We start from the raw sequence: 13413 nt of genomic DNA on the forward strand, positions 1-13413 counted from the left end.
GCCGCCCTCGCCCCCACCCCGCGCGCCGCGGACGCCCTCTTCTTCGCGGGCGTCGCCGCCGCCGCCGTCGCCGTCGCCGTCGGCGTCCTCGCCGCGTGGCACGCATACCTCGTCGCCACCGGCCAGACCACCATCGAGTGGCTCGAGAACCTGCACGTGCGCAGGGCGGGCAAGGCGCCCCCCGAGTGGGGCAGGTGGGGCGGCCCCTTCAATCGCGGCCTCAAGGACAATGTTAGGGAGATGTTGGGAGACGTGGGCGGCGGCTGGTGCTGGTGGATCGTCGTCCTGTTGCCGGTTGGGAGGAGAAATCCGGGCGAGACTTGACGCTAGTCGTGGACACGTTGTACAGGTACGCCTTGTCGCCCACGTGTAATACTACAAAATATTTACTTACACTTCTTACAGCGGCATATTCGGATGCTGCCTCGCGATTGGTGAGCTCGGGAGATCTGGAGTCTGTGAACTCTGGATATGCAGCCTGCCAAAGGCGAGCGGGCACCTATGCGGTAGAGGGTTTTTTCCGTCCTTCCCCCTCCTCCGCCTCACCTCCCCCGCCTCACCTCCCCCCCGCTTCACCTCCTCCGCATTCCCCATCCAACCCAAAACCTTCCCATTGCCCCATCGCCCGCCACCCGTGCATCCTTCCCGCGCCCCTGCATGCCGCATTTCAACATGGCCTTCGTCTCCGCCGCCCCCGTCGCGCCCTCCGTCCGCGCTCCCTCGCTCGCGGGCGCCATCTCGCTCACGCGTACGTCCACGCCGCCCGCGCCCGCCCCGCGCCCCACGCGCCGCGCCCCGGCCATGAACGTCGAGTTCCAGACCTACTCCGGCGGCCTGGACCGCGTCTCCATCGACCCGTACACCATCACGCGCGACCTGTTCACGCCGCTCCCGCAGAACCTCAACCCCGAGGAGAAGGACGTTGCCACCGCCGCCGGCCTGCGCCAGCTCTTCGGCAACGCCTACCTCATGGAGGAGGAGCGCGCCCAGTTCTACAACGCAGAGTCGCAATACCGCTGCGACCAGATCACCGCAAAGGAGTTTCTGCGCGCTGCCGCCAAGTCACAGACCTACCGCCAGCGCTTCTTCGACTCGGTCTCGCAGTACCGCTTCATCGAGCTCAACTTTAAGCACATACTCGGCCGCGCCCCGCTCAACCAGGTCGAGTATTCCAAGCACTTCAAGATCTTCGCTGCCGGTGGCTTCGACGCGGAGATCGACTCGTACTTTGATGACCCGGAGTATGACGACGTCTTTGGCGAGGATGTTATGCCCTACACTCGCTTTCGCGGCACGTACGCGCCCATCAACCAGTTCAACCGCATGTGCACCATCGAGGGTGGCTTTGCCGGCTCGGACAAGTGCAAGCCGCAGATGCTTGTCACCTCGCTCGCCGCCAACGTGCCGACCTCGGCGTTTTCAGTCGTCGATGGACTTCCGGCCATCCCCAACTCGGAGCACCAGTCGAAGAAGTATGACCTGCCCGATGCGTCGCTTGAGCGCTTTAGGAACGAACTCGAAATTGCAGCTGCAAAGGCCTACCAGCTGCAGATCGAGCTCAACGAGGCGTATGAGAAGTTGAGCGGCTTCCGCGATTACGCCAACCCATTCAAGGCCATGGCACAGGACATGAACATTACGCAGCTGTATGGAAGCAACTATGGCTCTGGCAAAGTGTCTGTGTTCGCGGGTGAGTACATTGGCGCGAAGGCAGGTTCGTGGGGTCCGTCCGGGGTGGACAATATCAATGGCCCAACGCGTCGCCCGGCAGTGGTGATCGGGAAGAAGGAAAAGCAACTGGAGAGGGTCAAGCAGTTGATTGTAGACCTGGAGCGCAAGGTTTCGGTGCTGGAAGCTGAACGGGAGAAGCCTGCGCTAACGCCGGGAGTGAGCATTAGTGGATTTATGGATATGCAGCAGCAGGAGGTAGCAAAGGCGCAGGCGCAGTCTGGGTCGAGTGTGACGATGCCGCTGCCGGCGCCAGTTCCAAGGGTGATCGAGGTTCAACCTGCAGAGGCGGAGAACTTGATCGTGCCGGAACTGGTGGACGTAGAAGACGAGGAGAGCGGACTGGTGAAGCCGCAATCAGTGCAGGTAGAGACGAAGAGACAGATCAAGGATGTGGGCAGGCTGCCTAAGGAATTGATGGAGGAAATTGAAGAGGAAAAGAAGGCGTCTGGACAGGACTTCTTGGAGGGTAAGGGCCCCAGGGAGGCTTTCCCTGGCGACGGGTCGGAAATGGTTATCGGCGGATGAGGGGAGATGGTGTGCTTTTTTTGGGGTGTGTGGGAGGGGTGTTGGCAGGCATGCGCATACAAGACACATTTTTGAGGAAATGTTGGTGTTGTTTGTGCAAGCTTGTTGTGTGGCAAGTAGATGAAAGTGTCTCAGTGTAGGACACGAAGGAAAATATAAAAGAGCGTGTTTGTGCTCGTATCAGTTTGTCTTTCTGACTTGAAGTGTTTTATTGACTTGTTTGTGCCTTTTTCGCGACCGTCTGAAAGACAAGGGTCATGACGTCCATGTAGCGATCCATAGCTTTTGCGATGCAATTCTGCTCGGCCGAGGAAAGGTTGCGCCCCGGCTTTGGAACACACTTTGCAAAGCACTTGTCCGCTAGCTCGGATACAAGTTCCTCCATCTGCTGCTCCTGGAGCTCGCGTCGCACGCGTAACATGACGTCGTCGGACGACGGGCCTTGCGGCGCGGAGTTCATCGCTGTACACGTGATTTGTAGTTACGGTTATTGCGGAAGAGATGACGCGAGGTGTGAGTGGATGTTGGCAACTGGTGACGGTATCGCCGGCGGAATGGGCGAGCACTACCCAAGGGTACCGCACGGCACGAGACGGGCGGTGAGGTCAAGTGTAGGGGTTATTTTGGAAATGCCAGGTGTGCCAGATGGGCCGGGGGAAGATTTTGGATACACGTGTTTCTGACGCAGACAGTTAATTGGGACAGGTGGCGGGGTGGCACGGCATGATTTGGGATGTGCTGCATTTCGGTTGGACGTGGAGCTCCGCGAGATGAGATGGGTTGTCGAATGAGGAAGAAGGGCGCTACGTGAGTGGTAACCGTGGCATTACAGTGTGAATGGTGCGGAAAGCAACGGCAGAAAGCCCTTTCGGCGCATTTGGCGGCGCATTTCGCAGCGGCACCGCGACCCCCACTGCGGGCGAAGACGGTGTACATACTGTACACGTGTCCGCGTGGGAAAAGAGGAACGGGGTTGCGTCCGTTTCGGGCAACAGGGCAGGAGGGTGACGGTGGCGCGGTGCAGGTGCGGTTTTTTTAGTGCCTTGGTGACTCGCGCGGCACGTCCGGCCGAGCCTGCCTTGGGCATCGCAGCAACCTCGCCACCGCCTCTCCCTCCATTCATGCCAACGTCGCCAGTCGTACACGTCCGGCTCCCACGGCCTCGGGCTAACTAGCCCCCCCAACATTTACCCCGTCACGTGCAGTCCTCTCAAATCGCTTCCCTCCAATTCGCCTTCCACACTGTAAGACCGCGCCCCCGACAGGTCATGCCAGATCACCTCGCCCGCCTCGGTAGCCCTCTGTAATGCCACATCACTCCTACTCAACCAGACCAGTGCCGCGACCCGCGATGCCATCCCACTCCTTCTTCTACTCCCTCCCCCCCCTCCGCTCAGGAGACTCTCTCCCCCCCTGCCGCCTATCCCCCCCCGCAACGAGACTCGACGGGCCCACCCTCTTCCATCTCCGATCCGCACCATGCATCACTTCCCCCGCCGCCCGCACACTGCCCCTGCCTCCACAGCGGCCGCCCCGACCCGCTACTCTGACCGCTTCATCCCCCACCGCACCGGCTCCGACGACCTCCGCTCTGCTTACGAGCTGCTCCGCCCACCCACCCTCGACGAAAATCTCCCCGCTCTCTCCAACACACCCACCCCGCCCTCCTCGTATTCCCTCCTCCTCAAGTCCGAGCTCCTCGACACCCCTCCCTCCCTCCACCCAGTCCCCTCTGCCCTTCCTGCCGCCTCCCCCCCGGCAGACGCTCGCCTCCCCAAACGCCCGCATCCCCGCAACAATCCTCGCTCCCCCGCCCTCGACTCCCTCAAACGCGCCTCTGCTCCCCCAAATTCCTATCCCCCACCCCCCAACATCTTTCGCTTCTCCGCCCCCCCTCGGCCCCACTCCCACCCCACCTCCACTGTCGCCACCCCCATCTCGCAACCGCCCACCCCGCCATCCCCCTTCTGTCTCGCCGACTCTCATTCCCGCAGAGCCCTCCTCTCCGCCCGCCTCGCCCCCGGCCGAGCCGCGCGCAAAATCGCACGCGTCCCGTTCAAAGTCCTCGACGCCCCAGCCCTCAAGGATGATTTCTACTTCAACCTCGTCGATTGGTCCTCGCAAAACGTGCTCGCCGTCGGCCTCGGGCCCTGCGTCTATCTCTGGTCGGCCTGCACTAGCGTCGTCACGAAGCTCTGCGACTTGCATCTCGGAGGGCCCGTGTGCTCCGTCGCCTGGAATCAGATGGGCACCCAGCTCGCGGTTGGAACCATGCCCGGCGATGTCCAGGTCTATGATACGGCCACGGGCAAGCTGCTTCGCTCTATGCCAGGGCACACTGCCAGAGCGGGTGCCCTCGCCTGGAGCGCGGGCGTCTTGAGCTCGGGGAGTAGGGATAAGACCATTTTCAATCGCGACTTGCGCAGCAGGGAGCCCTACATTGCACAGCTGACGGGGCATCGACAGGAGGTTTGTGGGTTGAAGTGGTCGTCGGACGATATGCAGTTGGCATCGGGTGGAAACGATAACAATCTAATGATATGGAATGCGGCGGGTTTGGGCAGCGGTGGTGGCACGGTGTCAACCGGAAGTGGCGTGAATTATAACGCACCCACGCTGAGGTTTAGCCACCACAAGGCGGCCGTCAAGGCCATTGCGTGGTCGCCGCATGCGCGCGGGTTGCTCGCGTCGGGCGGCGGTACGGCCGATAGGAAGATTCGCTTCTGGAATACCATGACAAATACGGCGCTAGCGGAGGTTGACACGGGGAGTCAGGTTTGCAACCTGGCATGGTCGAAAAATGTCAACGAGTTGGTCTCCACCCATGGATATAGTCAGAACCAAATCATTGTGTGGAAGTACCCGACGTTGAGCAAGGTGGTGACGTTGATGGGGCACTCGTGTCGCGTGCTTTACTTGGCAATGTCGCCAAGTGGCGAGACTATTGTGACAGGCGCGGGTGATGAGACGCTGCGGTTTTGGAACGTGTTCCCTAGCGCAAAGAACAAGAGAGGGAGCGCCGATAGTAGGTCGCTTCTGTCGCCGAGTAGAATGAGTATACGATAGATTTTGTTTTGCCATCCTTTTTGAGACCATGCGATGTTATAGTTTTGGTCTGTTTGTTGCGGCTTGGGGTTTTTTATAGGAAACCGGTGGATAGAGGTGAGCCGATATCGAAGCAGCGCCATTTTTTATTGTATTTTCGTTACCGAAGTAGAAGTTGCCGATTCACGACACACCTGGGAAGACGAGGTAAAAGCCTTTGGATTTTGCTAGACAGAAGCCTCGGTCTTTGGCTGTGGATAGTCCCCGCTCCTGCGAAAACGGTAGAAAAGAACAAGACGATGGCTGGAGTTGTGCTTTTCGCTGAGGATCATCTCGAGTGTGCCGTTTTCACTATCTACTGCTTGTCGTCATCTAGGTCGTGCAGCGTATGGAGCCTCTGTGTGTTTCCAGCTGCTGTTTGGTATGGAGGGCGCTTTTCTGCCCTCTCTCTTTCCGGAATCTCAATGGCATGTGCCGCGAGGCGAGTACGAGTGTAGCACAGTATGAGCATTTCAGGTAGGAGGGCTGGGAGGGCTGTTCGTAATCAAGCGTGGCAGCCAGCCAATTAAAACGCATGGGGCGCCTTGAATGTGATCTGGAAACGATGCAAATCCGTCGAACCCGCAGTGGATGGGCATGGCAGGAAAACTTGCTGTACACCTCTGATGCGCCACGTGTACAGGTGTGAGTACGAAGCACTGTAAACCAAACCATGCGAGGTGTGAAGGGCGCTTGTGAAAGATTTAGTTCGGCTATACTGTACAAGTACTGTACTGTAGTTACAAGGGGTGCGTGCCTCGTTAATGAATCCGACTTTAATGAATCCGTTCCAGTAATGAATCCGGGTCGGGGCTTGACACACCCTTTTATGACAAACCGTATGATAAGAGGTATGATAACGATAGGCTTCAATAACAAGGTGAACTGACCACATTCTATTCACATCAAATACTTGTATGTTGAGGAGAGTTGATTTATTACTGCTTTTTAAAAAAATCGATGATACTTTTCTGCTTCTGTTGCGGAGCAGCAGCGTTTCTTTCCGCCGTCGCGACTCGCAAGACATCGACCAGCTTTCCTTGAATCATTTCACTGGCACCCCTCCACTTGGCCTCCTCCACATTATTCCGCATCCATTCCATGTTCGAACAAAGTGCCTTGTAAGACCTTTCCCTTGATAAATTTGCTTCCTCTTCGGCTTTTTTCCTTTCCAAAACAGCGTCTTGCTCGCGTTCCTCTCGCAAAACCTCCTCCTGTTCCTGCTCCAGAACATCTAAGTGCTCAAAAATTGCTTGGGGATCACTGTCTGCAATCCGCGCAGGCCTGGCCTCCCCACAGCTCAAGTCGCCGAGCCACTCAACAACGGCGGATTCAATTTCTGTTCTTGACTGAACGCTCTCCATTGCCCGCACGGATGTTGTGAGCACATTGATCAGATCCTCCACATCACCATCTCCCCATTCCGGAGGATCTCTCAGATTTGGTCCCGATCTGGCGTGCTGCTCTTCGCCCTGAAGTCCAGTTCCATTTCCATCTTCAGTGCTGTCGCTTTCCGACGAGCCATTTTCATTGGCAATTGATGGGCCACGTGTCGCCCCACCACCACCCATCCGCATGCCCGCCTCAATTCCAGGTGAGCATGTGCCTCTCATTGCCGCCTCGACAGGTGGCTGTTTGTCAATTTCCTTGCAAACATTTTTGATTTGCTGAGAAGTTAGGATGCCAGATTTAAGCCAGCAATTGACAACAGCGTTTTTGTTAATTTCTCCATGGCTCTATGGAAGCATTGAATGGAATCCGACACATGGGCCGGGTGCCCATATTTGAGGCCTTTCATTCCAGGCTTCTGCTTGTCCCCGAGAGCTCGGAGCTCTTCAAGATTGTCGAGAGTAGACACAATTTGTGCCAGAAGGTCAGATCGTGCATGGCATTTAATCGCCCGAATGATTCCGTGGTCCATGGGTTGATACACAGAAGTCACTTTAGGGGGAAGTTGGATGTACTCCACGCTTTCCAAAATGGGATGGTTCTGCCCATGAGAGCTGGCATTATCCACAACCATACAAACCTCATCACTTGTAATTCTTCTAACTTCTGGATACCATATGTTAGGTACAAAGTAGTTGAAAAGAATACCCGTCATCCATGCGTTGCTCTGTGACCGATAGCATCTTTCCAAGTCGTCTTCTCGGGATGCTATTGCAAAGGTTCTTGGGTTCTTCTGCTTTCCCAAGACGAAAGCTGGTAGAATGTGGTCCCCTGTCGCGTTTGTGCAAACTGTAAATGTGAGTCTGTTCTTGCTTCGCATTGCTTTAACGCCTCTGGCCTCCTTTCGATCTTCCTCGGGCGCCAAATACGTGACGTTTGGCAACAGCTGGTACATGAATGCAGATTCATCCTCATTGTAGATTAGCGAAGGGTGGTACCGCACCAACTTTACACAGAACGCAATCATTTCATCCTTCACTGCTGTTCTATCGACAGAGCCAGCCTCGCCATACAAACAAATAGCGCTTTGCATTCCCGACCTCCTCAGGAACTTGTGAAGCCAACCCCGACTCAATCTGAAGTCGTCCTCACTGAGACCACACTTCCCACGAAACGCCCTTTCCTTTGCAATAATAACAGCACCAGTGATAGGGAAACGATGCGTCCGTGCTAGTCTTACGAAAGACAAGAGATATTTTTCCAAAGCTGGAAACTTTCCCTCCCTGAGTCTTTTCCTTTGATCGAGTTTATGCTGACTCAGAGCCTCGCGTCTTCGGTAAATCGACTTGACTGTTGCGAGAGGAATTTGAAAATGCTTCGCGGTGTCCAGGAGAGATCGCTTCTCACTGTCGTCGTAGTACTGAAGGACCGATCTTTTGAAAGAAGCATCGTAGCTTCTCTTCTTGGATCCAGGTTTCTGCCCGCGTCGTGATTCCTGGGCGGCAGTACCCGTAATGGTCAGCTGTTTGTTTGAATTGCTCATAATGTCCGGGTCTGTTGGCGTTCAGTGTGTCTACTACAGAATACAATGTTCCAAACAAGCTCAGGCCTACCTTTATGGATCTTTAGCATGGTTTTCCTCCGCAAAAAGTGATTCGTTTCTAACGACTAGTCGTTTGACGCCATTGAGTAGTTACTCACTGGCGTCATGTATATACTCGTTACAATAAATCCGATGCACAAAAGGAGACGGTTGAATACTCCTTCATAACATTATACTGTTCAGTAGTTCGGCAATGCGCACTGCACGAAATGCTGCGAGAAGAGCCCTGAGGGCAGCATTGCTGTACCGTGTCATACATTTTATCATACCTCTCTACTGCCCGTTCAGGTGTGACCGCTAATGAATCCGTTCCAGTAATGAATCCACCTCATTGGCGCACACAGGGCGGATTCATTAACGAGGCACCACTGTACCTCTCTCTCGGGTCACCATCTTGTGAATCGATGCATGCGGATCTCGAGATAGGTGAGGGCAAGACAGGGGGAGGGAGGAGGTGCCAGCGGTGTTGAGGCATATGGCAACTTGAAGGCAGAGTGTGTTGCGTGTGAGGCACGAAGGTGAATGAGATGGGTTAGTGGGGCACGGGGAGAGAGGCTGCCACACGTGCGTCCTGGAGAAAGTTTATTTATCTTTACGGACACGTGCACGGGGGGGGTAATTTTATTCAAATGTGAGGGGGGGGCGATACAGGGTCATGCGGGCGGACGTCAAGGATTCACACTTGTGGAGGACATGAGGGGGCCGACCCATGACATGGTACACGGGCAATGGTGGCAGCGCCGACACTGGACCAAATGGCAAAGCTGAGGCGCTGGGAGAGGCCGGTCTTGGCGACCCCAAACGTGCAGCCAGAGCGGATGGCAATTTTGTGTGCGACGTCTTCGAGGACTGCGGTAGTTCGGGCGCTCTAGGCGCCTAATTTATCAAAGGCAAGTGGGACGAAATGCCAGTCTAATAGAGGTAGCGGAGCGTTGGACTGGAGGTGTAGAGCAGCACGTAGAATACGGTCGCGGTGGCGAAGTTTTTTTGAATGGTCAACCTCAGCGGCCCCGGCGATGGACCGAGCAGCGGGATGAAGGTTAGCAGCGGTGTAAGGGTTGCAAATCGTCACGTCGTAGGCTGTAGGGCGGTCAGGGAGTGCGCCTGCGGGGGGCAAAGGCGGTTGTACGAGAATGTCCGCGCGGCGGAGGGCAGTTCCAGGTATGAGAAAGGGAACTTCGCGGTCACAGGCGAGGCCGGCAGCGCTAAAAGCCTGGCGAGCGAGAGTGTTACGGACGATATTATGGCGATAGACGGCACCATACCCATGCTTGCAGTTCCCGGCGTCGTCACCACGCGCGTCTATCGCACGGCCGCAGTGCGAACAGCGAAGAGGTACAGTAGAGTAGTCGTACACGGGCGTGTCAAGGTACCGGCGGAGCATACATGCCCACACGCGGCTGGACACTCTGGAGGTGAGAGACGGGTGCGCGCAAAGGAACGACGCGGCACCAGGGGGGAGGAGTGAGTTGTAGCGGGCGCGGCGGGGGACGGATGCTGCAGTATGATCCGTCGGATTAGATTGTCTGTCCCCTCTCGCTTCTCCCAATACATGCGCGCAAACGCTCCCTGGAGTGCCTGAAATAATGTAAAGTGTACCCGTTCAGGTCGCTCTAATAACGCTTGCGGTTCGAAATGCGCTAGGTCGGAATGCGAGGCGAGGATCCCTTTTTGTGCGAACTTCAGGGTTCAGGGAGAGAAGGACATTGTGGTACAACTCCACACCGCGACCCCCGGTGGGAGATGAGAACCCCCGAGACGGGCGGTTACTACTGTAGTAATCGTGCACGCGCCCGCTGCGAGCACAGTAGTACCTCCACGGCGTACACGTGACACAACCGTTGGCGCCGGCCGTGGCCACCGGCACACGTGTGCGACCATCCGGTAAGTAATTAGCAATTAGTGGTTAATGGCACAAATTAGCCAATTTAGTACAGTAGCTGGTATACAGTATGTAACAGCTACTGTAGCGGGACAGGTGTCCTGGCGTCCCACTGAGGGGTTAAGACCGGGGGCACCTGCCCCGTTCCAGTAAACGGGGGCAGACTCGCCTCCCTTCCCTTTACGGCTTTTTGCTAACTCCGTCCGGTTTTACCTCTAAGTCTCAGGCTTCTAACCCGTGACCGGCCGTCCGGATCTGACACCACCGACCGGCTGCGCGTCACCGGCCACGTGAGCCTTCCCTCTTTTCGAGTCCTTCCGTACGGTTCGCGCTCGTGTGGGTTACCCAGCGTCGCGCGCTCCCTTACCTCTAACCCCCCTCGTTCCGAGTGGTCGGGACGAAGGTAGTTATACCACATTTTGGTACTCTTGTGGAGGGGATAACTACAGAGGTTGAGCCCGCACTGGATCGCCAGCGCGAGCAACTACCGATCGGATTGAAAGAGGTCGAAAATCACCGCGTCGATCGCCAGTGATCATCGACGATGAACCGTGCGGATTCCGCCGGAGAAGATACCGCCTCCGGGCGAGCAAGTACCCGCAGTGGCAGAGGCGCACAGCGCCCCCGGATCGACAATCCGGAAGCCCTGCTACGCCCGCCGTCTACCAGGGGCCAGAAGACCCCTTCCGTTTCGGACACCACCGCCGGGCTACCGGCTGGTGGGGGGAACCGCGTACAAGTACTGTACGACGCGTTACTCCCGCGATTACAAACCTGGATGGAGGATTTCCTCGCTGAGGAACTACCTCAGGTCGTCCAGGTTTGCCTCGACCGAACGGCACCAAGACTGGTGGCGGAGCATGCGGACACCGCGCTCCGCGCCCTGCTGGACGAGAAGATCGCCCCCCTCGTACGCGACGAGGTGGTGGCGGCGCTCGCCGCGGAGGAGGACGAATCTCCGACCGCATTGGCTCTAAAGGGAGCTATTAGCTCCGCCGTGGCCATCCGTCTGGCCACGACATTTACCGAAACGGGAGGCGCGGTACCGCCGCCGGCGCCGCGCCGTGAAACCGTTCCGGGCTCAAGCTTTAATATCGCTGATCCGATCGGCGCCGTACCCGGGATTGATAGGATGGACCCTCACCCGGAGGGCAGAGCCATCTATCTCCCAACCGTTCACGGTGCTACAGGGAGGACCACAGAAAATGTCCTCCCCATACTCGCCGGTACGGGCGACCCCCGCGGGACAGACAACCGCCTGGGGCTCCCCGAGACAGAGAATCGGGACCCGTACCGGTTGAGCAGAAGACGTGCACCCGGCACGCACAGGACCGAAGCGGAATACACCCGGTATTCCGACGCAGAAGACCCCCGTCACAGGACGGATGAAGACCGCGAGGAACGCCGCTGGCGATACCGCGATAACCGCGAGGCACGCCACGGGCGATACCGCGATGCCGGAGGGGGAGGATACCCCTCCGATGATGACCCATCCGGTTCGGAAGACTCTCGCAGGCGGAGCCACAGGGCACGCCGCGATAGAAGCCGAGACCGGCACCGGCACGACCCGTCCGACTCGGAAGACTACCACACCGAGTCGGACGAGGGGCCTCGTCACTCGAGCAGACGCCGCCGGGCTGCCCCGACGAGCGACGAGCGACGGCCCACGGTAATCAGGCCCCTCAATGACCTGTTTACCAAGGCCGTCAACTACAAGACCTACCGCCTGGAACGGCGTAGCTCGCGCTACGACTCCACAGTAGCGCGGCACATTAACCGTTACCGGAAAAAACTGGACATGCAGATGAGGTCCCACACGTTCAGCGGTCAAGATCCGATTGCGGTATTGGGATTCCTCGCACGCCTCAAGATGGCGTGCGACCACAACGGGATCACCGAGGGAGCCGCCGTGTGGTGCTTCCAATTCTACCTCACCGGTCAGGCTCACGCCCTACTCCAGTCCCGTCTCAATGGAAATACCATGGCGGTTGACGTGGAGCGGCGCGAGCTGCTCCGGACATACCCCCAGGTGGTCAACTTTCTGTTGCGCACCTATGCTACCGACGAGGTAATTTCCGAAGCGGTTGGGGACGTGACCTCCTTCCGTCAGAGTTCAAACATGACAGAGGAGGTCTACAGTAACCACCTCTGGGACAAGGCCCTTCGATGCGGTACGGTGTTCTCCGACCGGCGGTTGAAGTCCCTATTCGTCGAGGGGTTACTTCCCGCCACGTGCGCGCAGGTCCGTAATTACCTCGCCACGCACCCGGATGTGGATTACCAATCCGTGGCTCGATACGCGCAAGCGATCGGGGAAACCAATCGGGCCTCCCGTCGACAGGGGATGTCCGCCATGGCGCACCGAGAGCCGTCCGGAGCGGCTAGAAGATTTGACCGCACCGCAAGGACGAGGCCCGTGCTGTCGGTTGAGTCGGCATCCGACATCCCGACGGCCGGGGGATTTGCTGAAGAAGCAATCCTGGCCGTGACGGACCAAACCGCCACGCCGACCTCGATGAGCTCGCCACCGACGAGTTACTATCCGTCGCCGGCAGCCTCGACGGCGGGCGCCCCGGTTCCGCCCGCCAACCCTGGCGACGTGCGCACAGGACCGTACGGGAGGCAAGGGCAGGATCCACGCGTCCGGTTCTCCGGCGGGAGATTTCCCGGACCGCCACCGTGCCGGTTCTGCCTGGACACCACGCACCGACAAGAGGGGTGCCCCGTCGTTGCCGATGCGGGCCTACGGGCCAAGCTTCTGGAGGCACGAGAGGCCAACTACCAGAAGCTACGCATCCGGCAAGGCCTCCGCCCGGGATCCCCGTTCAACCGCCAGGGGCCGTCCGCTTGGCGAAACCAGCGTCAAACGGCCCCCGCGGGCGTCAACGTGGTCGAGGAACCGCACCTCGACCACACCGAGGACCCCGTGACGCGAGCCGCGGATGAGACCCGTGAGGACTTGCTGCTGACGGGGGAAGCCGGGGGGGACGCGTAGAGGCGACGACGTCTCTCCCCGTGCCCAGCCTCAGAAGCTTAGGCACCCCCGATCGGGCTGCGCCAGTGGAAGCGCAGCCGGGTAACCGAACGGAAGTCCAGGCCATCTGCTTCTTCAAGAAGCAGAATTACAAGATCTCCGCGACGGTCGGTCAGAAGCAGGCGTTGATGGTCGCCATCACACCAGTGCTGGAATCAGGAGCCG

General features: G+C 58.0%; 4 protein-coding genes; 3 read left to right on the forward strand and 1 right to left on the reverse strand.

The window, feature by feature from the left end:
- Positions 1-229: 229 nt before the first annotated feature.
- Positions 230-392, forward strand: CHC_T00006764001 (hypothetical protein). XM_005709956.1 is given in 2 exon segments: positions 230-373; positions 374-392. 1 exon segment carries the CDS (start codon positions 230-232, stop codon positions 371-373), a length of 144 nt encoding a protein of 47 aa, XP_005710013.1. The 3' UTR covers positions 374-392.
- A 409-nt stretch (positions 393-801) lies between these two features.
- CHC_T00006765001 (hypothetical protein) lies at positions 802-2453 on the forward strand. XM_005709957.1 is given in 2 exon segments: positions 802-2256; positions 2257-2453. 1 exon segment carries the CDS (start codon positions 802-804, stop codon positions 2254-2256), a length of 1455 nt encoding a protein of 484 aa, XP_005710014.1. The 3' UTR covers positions 2257-2453.
- A 1282-nt stretch (positions 2454-3735) lies between these two features.
- CHC_T00009134001 (WD40-repeat containing protein) lies at positions 3736-5128 on the forward strand. Its single transcript, XM_005709958.1, has 3 exons — positions 3736-4392; positions 4450-4833; positions 5009-5128. The coding sequence occupies exons 1-3, from the start codon at positions 3736-3738 to the stop codon at positions 5126-5128; spliced, it is 1161 nt and encodes a 386-aa protein (XP_005710015.1).
- Positions 5129-5168: 40 nt separating this feature from the next.
- On the reverse strand, positions 5169-5444 carry CHC_T00006766001 (hypothetical protein). Its single transcript, XM_005709959.1, has one exon. The coding sequence runs from the start codon at positions 5442-5444 to the stop codon at positions 5169-5171; it is 276 nt and encodes a 91-aa protein (XP_005710016.1).
- Between the last annotated feature and the right edge of the window lie 7969 nt (positions 5445-13413).

The sequence above is a fragment of the Chondrus crispus genome, genomic scaffold (assembly GCF_000350225.1).
Source record: "Chondrus crispus Stackhouse genomic scaffold, scaffold_50, whole genome shotgun sequence".
NCBI classification, from domain to species: Eukaryota; Rhodophyta; class Florideophyceae; order Gigartinales; family Gigartinaceae; genus Chondrus; species Chondrus crispus.

What these genes read in the sequence shown, in the direction of transcription:
- CHC_T00006764001 (XM_005709956.1), top strand. Translation starts at nt 230, where the DNA reads ATGTTAGGGAGATGTTGGGAGACGTGGGCGGCGGCTGGTGCTGGTGGA.
- CHC_T00006765001 (XM_005709957.1), top strand. Translation starts at nt 802, where the DNA reads ATGAACGTCGAGTTCCAGACCTACTCCGGCGGCCTGGACCGCGTCTCC.
- CHC_T00009134001 (XM_005709958.1), top strand. Translation starts at nt 3,736, where the DNA reads ATGCATCACTTCCCCCGCCGCCCGCACACTGCCCCTGCCTCCACAGCG. An exon ending in CCTCGCAAAACGTGCTCGCC is followed by an intron (nt 4,393 to 4,449) that starts GTCGGCCTCGGG and finishes GTCGTCACGAAG; the next exon opens with CTCTGCGACTTGCATCTCGG. An exon ending in TGGGCAGCGGTGGTGGCACG is followed by an intron (nt 4,834 to 5,008) that starts GTGTCAACCGGA and finishes ATACGGCGCTAG; the next exon opens with CGGAGGTTGACACGGGGAGT.
- CHC_T00006766001 (XM_005709959.1), bottom strand. Translation starts at nt 5,444, where the DNA reads ATGGCGCTGCTTCGATATCGGCTCACCTCTATCCACCGGTTTCCTATA.